The sequence below is a fragment of the Quercus suber genome, unplaced genomic scaffold, assembly GCF_002906115.3.
Source record: "Quercus suber isolate HL8 unplaced genomic scaffold, Cork oak 2.0 scaffold_238, whole genome shotgun sequence".
Lineage (NCBI taxonomy): Eukaryota > Viridiplantae > Streptophyta > Magnoliopsida > Fagales > Fagaceae > Quercus > Quercus suber.
The window spans coordinates 724,256-734,413 of record NW_027069695.1 but is presented as its reverse complement, the minus strand read 5'-3'; the positions used below and the strand labels follow the sequence as shown (position 1 = coordinate 734,413).

The window sequence follows — 10,158 nt, the reverse complement described above, 5'->3', positions numbered from 1 at the left end:
TGAGTTGGCTCTTTTAGACTGTTTGAGAACAACTTATCTAGGTTTTTTTTTTTGTTGAAAGTGTGCTAGAGTATACTTATACCTTAAAAAAATTTGAAAAAAAGAAGAGAAAATATAGAAAAAAAAAATGAAGTTTTAAAAAGTTGTATATAAGAGTTAAAAATTAAGCCCACGAGTTTCCACATGACTGCTACTAGTCGACTACCATTTTAGGAGCAATTAGCTTAGTAGAAATACCCTATAACTAAAAGGCAGATTTTGATCATGTAGGTATTACACTTGATGCAATTGTAATGAATGATTGAGATTGAGAGTTGAAAAAAGTAACTTTCAATCTCAACCATTAAATAATAAAATATTTTTAAAAAAAAGTAAAAATTAAAAATTAAAAAGTCTAAAAAATTTTGTGAAGAAAATGAGTTAATTACGCGGTGGAATTGCAATCTCATTCCCTAAAAAAGGCCTATAGAGATAAGCTCACAAGACTACTGGCACCCTACCAAAATCCTGCCAGAATTTTGCCCACATTCTGGTTGTCACCGTGCCACTACTCATTATTTGCATGATTGTCCTGATGTTGTGTTGTTTTTGTGACATGATGAAGCGTGATGGTATGGTTGAGAAAATGTTGTCCACCTAAACAGGTATGCTGCTTCTAAACATGCTCTCATATTAATATGACCATTCATACATGCATTTGGGACTTGATCTTGATGCTCTCTTGGTACGCTCTATAACATCCTTTCATGTTAACATGACCATGCATACATGATGGTGTTGCTGAGTAGATGTTATCCAGGTATGCTTTCTAACATCCTTTCATTAGCTAGTGTTGAAACTTTGCTCTCTCTCTCTCTCTTTTTTTCTTCTTCTTCTTCTTTTTTTTTTTTTTTCAAACAATTTAATTTCTTGAATTTTCATTAAAAATATATCATTTTTTAGATGTAGAAAATTCTGTGAAAAAATTTGCTTCCATCTGGTTTCCTGATTTTCCATTAATAAAAATTATATATATATATATTTCAAAACTTTTTTCAAATGTAGAAATTCTGTCAAAATTTCTGCTTTCAACTGGTTTCATATTTTCCACCAAATTTCTTTTTTTTTTTTTCAAACGTAAAATTTTTGTATAAAAAAGTTGTTTTCAATTGGTTTCTTCATTTTTCACTGAAAAATCAGAATTTTTAAAACCTTTTTCAAACGCAAAAATTCTATTAAAAATTATGCTTTCAACTGGTTTTTTTTTTTTTTTTTTCAACAGAAAACATCATATTTTTCAAAAACCATTTCTCAAATTCAGAAATTCTATCAAAAATTCTGATTCGAACTGGTGTCTAAAATTCTGTTTTCAACTTGATTTCTTGATTTTTAACTGAAAATCATATTCCTAAAAAATATATGATTTTATGATTTTCCATTGAAAAAATTAATCTTATACTTCCACAGTTCACATTTTCAAAAAATTAAACTCTCATGGTTTTCCATTTCACTAATTTTTTTCAAAAATTAAACTATGGTTATGGTTCATCCATTTCGAAAACCATTCTTTTTTAAACAAAATTTTGGTTTTAAGCTTTTCCTTTTCAAAAACCTTGGAAACAAATAAGATCATGCATGATGTCTCCCTTCGTGTGATCCTTTATTTCAAACATAATTAATAGACATACCACATCATTTGTCACAAATGATGGGATCCTAATGATGGTTGGGAGTTGGGACTCCCCCAAATTATGACTGCAATAGGCAACGTGGAGATTTCTAGTTTATCTTGACATCAACCCCTGCCAATCAAGGTTTTCGAACTAAAATCTTTTTCTTTTCCTTCTAAATCAAAACCATGGATATCAAGACACATGTAATATTCTTGATAAATGCATGATATCATGGGATATATGCCCTTGAGATTGGGCAAGTGGTTTGTCTATATTATAGCACACATTTTTTCAAGGATAATCAAAATTAGGTATCGACTATGGGCAGATTTCATGGGGTGTCTAACACACACCCCGTGTTTAACTGAATCCTTGAACTTATTTTCTGTTTCCAAACATGATTTTATCTAATTTAAGTGTAGTGGAACTAAATTTTGAAAAAAGCCACAACTTTTTAAAATTTAGGTGACCAATCACAATTTTAAGAAATCTCAATGATTGGCGGTCACTTCGTACACTCTCATACACACGCCCCCACAGATGAGCATCGGGAGCACAAATAGTGCATATGACACACCAATGAAATGTGGCGTCGAAGAAATATTTGAAAACATTGATTTGGACGTAAAGGGATAGAAATTGATGTTTGAGTGGAATTTTGAGCTCATTTGACCATCGATCAACTTAGTTAACGTTTGGTCATTCACATGCAGTTTGGTCATTTGGACTATTAAACAGGAAGATTAAGCTAACCGATATTCAAATGGGATAAATTAGATTTTTTTTTACATTTTCATGATCCCATGATTAAAATATAATTTTTTGTGTGTGGAATTTTTAGAATCTTGCATGTAAATCGAAAATGAACCAATTATGATGTTAACAGCCACTATGTGCTACTTTTGCATTGGAATCATTTTTGTTCATAGTTTTCAAAATAGGATAATGTTGCTTTCAATGCTCCTTATCGTGATATAGCTAAACTCATATTTCTTAATTTGGGTTGGGATCCTGTCTAGTGCATTGGACATAAGCCATGTCATTCTAATTTTCTTATTGGTGGCTCCTTTTGATTTATTTATGAAAAGGTACTAGAACTAAACTTCTCATTATCAAACCGGTCTCTCAATTTTTGAGGAAAAAAAATTGGCATGCCAAATGAGACATACAAAATAAGGTATCCTAATCCACATAATATCCTTCTGACCAAATCAATTTTAATTAGGATTTTTTTTTCAATTTTAATTTTGACAAAATTTTATATATATATATATATATATACACACAATTTTTATAAGTATTGTTAATAAAATTTTATAAATAAGTGATGCACGCATTTAGAAAATAATTTAATCTTTTTATATAGTCAAGCATTGTTATATTAGAGCATTCGCATCAGTACCTTTAAAATCATGTAAAACACAATTTTTACACATTTTTGCTCAAAAATGCACTCCATCAGCTCTTCTAAAATTGTATAAAAATGTGTATTTCTTTACACGAGCTACAGTAACCGTGTAAATATACACGGTTACTGTAGCTCGTGTAAAGAATATTTTAATAATTTCCATTCGCTCGTTTTTTTCTCTCTCTTCTCCGGCTCAACAAACTCAGTAAACTAACTTCTCATCTTCTTCTTTTTCCTAAGATGCACACAATCACATCCACACACAAACACATCCAGACAAATCAACAGAGATACACTTGTTTAAAAAAAAAAAAAAAAAAAACACAGAGATACACAAACACGGAGATCGGAGATCGACTGAGATTTGGTGGTGGATTGGAGCGGTGGTTCGGAGCTGCAGCATTTGGTGGCGTAGATCAGCTCGGAGATTGGATCGGATCGTAGATCGGAGATCGGTTTCAGCGTGGTGGATCGGAGCTCGGAGATCGGCTGAGTTGTGGATGCGGAGCTGTGGATCGGTGCTATGGAGATCGGTGATGCGGAGCTTTGGTGGTGGATCGGTGGCGTTTGGTGGATCGGAGCTGTGGCGGATGGGTTTTGTGATTTGGTGATAGATCGGTGATGCGGAGCTGTGGAGATCGGTGATACGGAGCTTCGGTGGTGGAGATTTGGTGGTGGATCGGTGGCGTTTGGTGGATCGGAGCTGTGGCGGATGGGTTTTGTGATTTGGTGGTGGATCAGTGATGCGGAGTTGTGGAGATCGGTGATGCGGAGCTTCGATGGTGGAGATTTGGTGGTGGATCGGTGGCATTTGGTGGATCGGAGCTGTGGTGGATGGGTTTTATGATTTGGTGGTGGATAGGTGATACGGAGCTGTGGAGATCGGTGATGCGGAGCTTCGGTGGTGGATCGGTGGCGTTTGGTGGATCGGAGCTGTGGCTGTTGATTTGGAAGAGAAGACCAGAGAGATGGGTGTAGAGAGAGAGAGAGAGTGAGAGAGTAAAAGAAATCAGAAAATGGTAGAGAGAGAGAGAGCGCGGGTATTTAAGGTAGGTAGGTAAAGAGAAATAATAATAAAAATAGAGTATAATGAATATTTTATTGAAATATCTTGTAAAATAAATGAATTGATGTGGGTGTTTTGTAAAAGTGAATGAGTAAAATAGAAAAAGTAGATTTTTAATGTAAAAATAGATATGTAAAATACACATATTGATGTGAATGCTCTTACAAGTTTGGATATCATCATCATCGTTACTATTTTCCAGTGTTATCTTTTCTTGGTATTATTTCATTATCTTCTAAATTGTCCCCTGGAAAGGTGGCAAACTTCAAGGCAAGATCAAGATCTGAAGATATTGACTGCTCGAATCTGTTCTACATAGAAAGTGACACATTGAAGTTGGCCATCCTAGGAAATTTTGGTCTTGGAAAAGATACATAATGCCTGGGAAAGGTAATGGGATCTTTGTGAGTCGGGTTTATCAAGCCAAGCATTTGTAGAACTAGAATACCAATCTCTCTCATTTATCTTGTTCTCCTTCTTTCTTTCTTTTTTTCTTTTTGTTGTTGTTGTTGTTGTTGTTGTTCCAGTTAGTTCAACTAGTAAGATCTCTAATGGTTGAATAAGAGATCTGACGTTAAATCCCCGTCTATATCAAAAACTGATTAGTGTCTTAGTCTGATGATAAAGAACTATTATCAAGAGCGGATGTCATAGGTTGAAATTTTTTCAAAAAAAAAAAAAAAATTGTTCTCCTTTTGCTTCCCATCACATTCTTGGCAAATAAGTGGTTTCTTAATTAGCATAGATTTGAAATTCAATTGAGTTACAAGAATATTGGCCAGACTCAATTTGATTAATAAATCATTTTCAATTTTTATTATGCTAACAGAATTTAGAGGCTGCGATAGAAAATGTCAAAATTATTATCAATTGATTCAATTTTACTTAAAGTGGTAAAAAGGTAATTGACGACCTATCTACAAGACAACAACAAAATAAATCAATTTCTTATTAGCTTTTAGATTAGTTAATGAATTTTCTCAAAAAAAAAAAAAAAGATTAGTTAATGACTTAATGCATCAATTTTGTAAAGTTACTCTAGTTTAAACTTCGTAATATGGGTTAGCATCACTTTTGCAGCATATGAGGTAATGCAACAAACGAAAATATACGAGCTCTTTTTCTTGGCTGGTAACTCAAGACTCAACCCAACAACAATCACCGAAGCCACTGTTTATGAACCTCCACATTTGACATCCAGGGCAGTGCAAATGTGCAGTTATGGTAATTGCACTGGGAAAACTATTACGAACTTGCCACATCAGCAGGTTTCAAAAATGTTGACAATAAAAAAAAAAAAAAAGATTAGTTAATGACTTAATGCATCAATTTTGTAAAGTTACTCTAGTTTAAACTTCGTAATATGGGTTAGCATCACTTTTGCAGCATATGAGGTAATGCAACAAACGAAAATATACGAGCTCTTTTTCTTGGCTGGTAACTCAAGACTCAACCCAACAACAATCACCGAAGCCACTGTTTATGAACCTCCACATTTGACATCCAGGGCAGTGCAAATGTGCAGTTATGGTAATTGCACTGGGAAAACTATTACGAACTTGCCACATCAGCAGGTTTCAAAAATGTTGACAAATTTTTTTTTTTCAATGTATATAACATTGCTTGTATAACTATTATATATACTATATAGGAGTAATTTTATAACCAACATTTTTTATACCACAACTTTGATGTAGCAGATTGTGAGGTTGTCTATTACTTTTATATAGACCTACCACTCACAGTTTGCCATATCAAAATTATGACAAAGTTATGATTCTAAATTTTCTCAAACAATAGAAAAAGGGCTTTGGAATCTAAGGCTCTGTTTGGTAGAGTTGTTAAACAACTCATTTTCAGTTTTCAAATAATATTACATACATTTTTACGCACTTTTTCACCCGCACTTATTTTAAAAAATACAAATAATATTATTTAAATTCCTCTACCAAACGGACCTTAAATAACGTGAATAGGCTCACTTTCTTTGAGTTACTGCTTAACTTGTTTTAAATATCTTTTATGGCCTTGGGGTAATGTTGGACTTGGGCCAATTGCCTCATTTTAATTGACCCTAACCCACCTTGTGATTCATAATATTTCAGGGGTCATTTAGTGACCCTATTTTATATGATAGGTTGATGGATGAGTTTGGTTAAAAAAAAAAAAAAAAAACCCTATTTGTTGTGAAATAAAAGAAATATAAGGCCAGAGAAAAACAAATGAGAGTGAGATTATATTTGCATTGTTCTTTTCTAGTTGTCATCCACCTAATTATATTATTTCTCATAGTGATACATAATATATATCTTTCTCTTGGTGTGTAGTTTGTAACAATTCATTACACACACATATATATATATATATAAGGAAGGGAGAAACTAAACTAAAGGCTCACAACTTGTGGGATAAAATACTTCAAATCAAGAGTAAATGATCCCTTAGATTTTTCTGCCGAAATTGCTGCCCCTAGTATAGTAGGGTGGGTGGCATGTCAGCCAACTATGTGATAAACAAGAGATATTCAACACTCTTTACCTTGTATGTCATTGTGAATGCACGAGGCATTGCACTAGATCTGGTACTTGACAAAATCGAGTGATTTGAGCTTATCCGAACCAAAAAGCAACTGATTCGATGATTTCGACGGTTGATGGCAGGTCTTTGCTAAGAAAATTCGACACCCACAAGTCGAGTGGCAGGTCGTTGCAAGAGAACCGCATTCTAATTGATTTGACCAATCTTCATCGATAAACATTACCTTTTTTCGCAAAATTCTGGTTAGATCTAATGAGATCCCTGCCAAATTTGACAAGATGTTTGCAAAATCTAGAGAAATCCATCAAATTTCCATTGAAAACTAGAGCTTTGATATAATTTTATGGTTTCCATCAATCCAACTGCTGGATTTGTGAAGCCATGGCAGTTGAAGACCCAAATCCAGATGAGTGGCTTGACTACAAACCCGAGCTGATCGGTTTGAGTCACGATTTGACCCTAACTTGACTTATGGACCCAAGAAGGTTTAATGACACGTTTAGTAAGGTATTTTTTTTTCTTTTTTTTTTTAAGTTTGATAAGATATTTTAAACTATAATTTTTAATATTTAAATAATATTATATATATAAGGTATTTTTTTTTCTTTTTTTTTTTAAGTTTGATAAGATATTTTAAACTATAATTTTTAATATTTAAATAATATTATATATATTTTTATGTAATTTTTTATTTTTACATATTTTTTAAAAATACAAATAATATTAATAGAACATCATTCCCTAATGCTTCCTTAATTATTGCTTCAGCAAATTACTTATTAAAAAAAAAAAAATTTCCAAACTCTTTCACCAAACGTAGTGGGCCTAACGACATAAATGCAGGACCCCCCTTTCCCTGACAGCCAACCTGCTCAACTACATGCATGTGCCATACAGGTCCATCAATGAAAGAAGATATCACATGCTACCAGATAATTAACAATCGAAATGACACAATTATCCTCCATTTAAACTATCTCACTCTCCCATCCCTTCAGTCACAAGAAAGCAATGGCACTCTCGCAATTTAATCAAAACCCAAACCTTCTTTCCACCCTAAATCAAAAATAAAAAAATCGGCGGCAATCAACCACGGTTAAACGGTCAATTAGGCCAGCCTGTCAGCAACCCAATAATCAATCAAACAAACCCTTCGTTAACCACAGTCAACTAACCCAAGTTTAAAAAAAAAAAAAAATTCCAGATATAAAATCCAAAGCCTCTCAGTCTCACTCTCAGCTCACATTTTGAAAGGCGTCTTGATAAACGCCGCTCATCTTTGATCTTCCTTTTTTCTCTTTTGATAATTTCTGTGAGTTTAGCTCTTAAATTTTGCATCCGAGAAAATGAGAGAGTGCATTTCGATCCACATCGGTCAGGCCGGTATTCAGGTCGGCAATGCTTGCTGGGAACTTTACTGCCTCGAGCATGGCATTCAGGTTTGCTCTTCACTTCTGCCTTTCGCATTGTGTTAAATTTTCAATTCTGTTGCGCGATTCGTTAGATCTGATTCGAAACGAGTTCAATTTTGTCACAGAATAACTAGATCTTGTTTTATATTGTGGTAGATAATAATTTTTAGGTTTTAGTTACTTCGAATCTCAACTAGCAACGTGTAAATTTAATTTGCTGAATTTTCGCTTCTTTTTTGTTTTTTGTTTTACAGCCTGATGGCCAGATGCCGAGTGATAAGACTGTTGGCGGAGGAGACGATGCCTTCAACACCTTCTTCAGTGAAACTGGTGCCGGAAAGCACGTCCCTCGTGCCGTCTTTGTTGATCTCGAGCCCACTGTCATCGACGAAGTGAGGACCGGAACATACCGCCAGCTGTTCCACCCTGAGCAACTCATCAGTGGCAAGGAAGATGCTGCCAACAACTTTGCCCGTGGCCACTACACCAGTAATTTTTTTCGAAACTCCGCTATTTTACACTACGTTTTACTTTTACCTCTTGATTGTTAATTTTGTTGACAAATTATTCTGTGTTGTTTAATTTATGGCAGTTGGGAAAGAGATTGTTGATCTCTGCTTGGATAGGATCCGAAAGCTTGCAGATAACTGCACCGGTCTTCAAGGTTTCTTGGTTTTCAATGCTGTTGGTGGCGGTACCGGATCTGGTCTTGGATCGCTACTTTTGGAGCGCCTCTCTGTTGATTACGGCAAGAAGTCGAAGCTCGGTTTCACAGTCTATCCCTCACCACAGGTCTCCACATCCGTTGTAGAGCCTTACAACAGCGTCCTTTCGACACATTCCCTCCTCGAGCACACTGATGTCGCCGTGCTTCTCGACAATGAGGCTATCTATGACATTTGCAGGCGATCCCTTGACATCGAGCGCCCCACTTACACCAATCTCAACCGCCTTGTCTCTCAGGTAGTAATCGATTTCTAGTTTTACTTGGAAATATTAGTTCATTCCTTAAATTATAATGAATGTGGGGATTGATGTGGTTTTTTTGATTTAGGTGATCTCGTCCTTGACTGCCTCTTTGAGGTTTGATGGAGCCTTGAATGTCGATGTGACTGAGTTCCAGACCAACTTGGTTCCATACCCCAGGATCCATTTCATGCTTTCTTCCTATGCTCCTGTCATCTCAGCTGAGAAGGCGTACCACGAGCAACTTTCAGTGGCTGAGATTACCAATAGTGCGTTCGAGCCCTCTTCTATGATGGCAAAATGTGACCCTCGCCATGGGAAATACATGGCTTGCTGTTTGATGTACCGCGGCGATGTTGTGCCCAAGGATGTGAATGCGGCTGTGGCCACCATCAAGACCAAGCGCACAATCCAGTTTGTTGATTGGTGCCCTACCGGGTTTAAGTGCGGTATCAATTACCAACCGCCGACTGTTGTTCCGGGAGGCGATCTTGCTAAAGTTCAGAGGGCTGTTTGCATGATCTCCAACTCAACCAGTGTTGCTGAGGTGTTCTCCAGGATTGACCACAAGTTTGATCTCATGTATGCCAAGCGTGCCTTTGTGCACTGGTACGTTGGTGAGGGTATGGAGGAAGGAGAGTTCTCGGAGGCTCGCGAGGATCTGGCTGCGCTGGAGAAGGATTATGAGGAGGTCGGTGCAGAGTCTGCTGAGGGAGAGGATGGTGATGAAGGAGATGAATACTAGTAGTCGGATGCAATTCCTTTTATATGTCTATAATAATAAGATGGTTTTTGTCACGGTTATTTCCTTTTAATGTTGTTGCTGGGGGTTTGTATGTGCTTTTGCACAGACTTGGTAGTATCAATGTTTATATTGCTATGATTTGGAACCTATCAAGCTTTCGCTCTGGAATGGTTGTACTTGTATGTCATGATGCTTCGTTAAATTTGTTCACTCTGATACATATTCTATTTCCTATCGTCATGATAGTTGAAATTCGGACTAAGAGTTAGGAGTTCTATGATTAAATAGAATAAAAAAAAAAATTGCTCTTGGTTTGATGATAAGCGTTTCTTACATATTCTTTTTGAGTGCCCATATGCCACCATTGTTTG

General features: G+C 35.7%; 1 protein-coding gene across 2 annotated transcripts; it reads left to right on the top strand.

Annotated features, from left to right (window-relative positions):
• The first annotated feature begins 7,885 nt into the window (after window positions 1-7,885).
• Window positions 7,886-9,950, top strand: LOC112004381 (tubulin alpha chain). Of its 2 annotated transcripts, XM_065780523.1 has the most exons (5): window positions 7,886-8,103; window positions 8,331-8,565; window positions 8,669-9,039; window positions 9,131-9,591; window positions 9,674-9,950. In XM_065780523.1, the coding sequence occupies exons 1-5, from the start codon at window positions 8,011-8,013 to the stop codon at window positions 9,855-9,857; spliced, it is 1,344 nt and encodes a 447-aa protein (XP_065636595.1). In that variant the 5' UTR covers window positions 7,886-8,010; the 3' UTR covers window positions 9,858-9,950. The 2 variants fall into 2 exon arrangements, with proteins under 2 accessions (XP_065636595.1, XP_023892391.1); XM_024036623.2 differs by having other exon boundaries at window positions 7,887-8,103; window positions 9,131-9,950.
• Window positions 9,951-10,158: the final 208 nt, after the last annotated feature.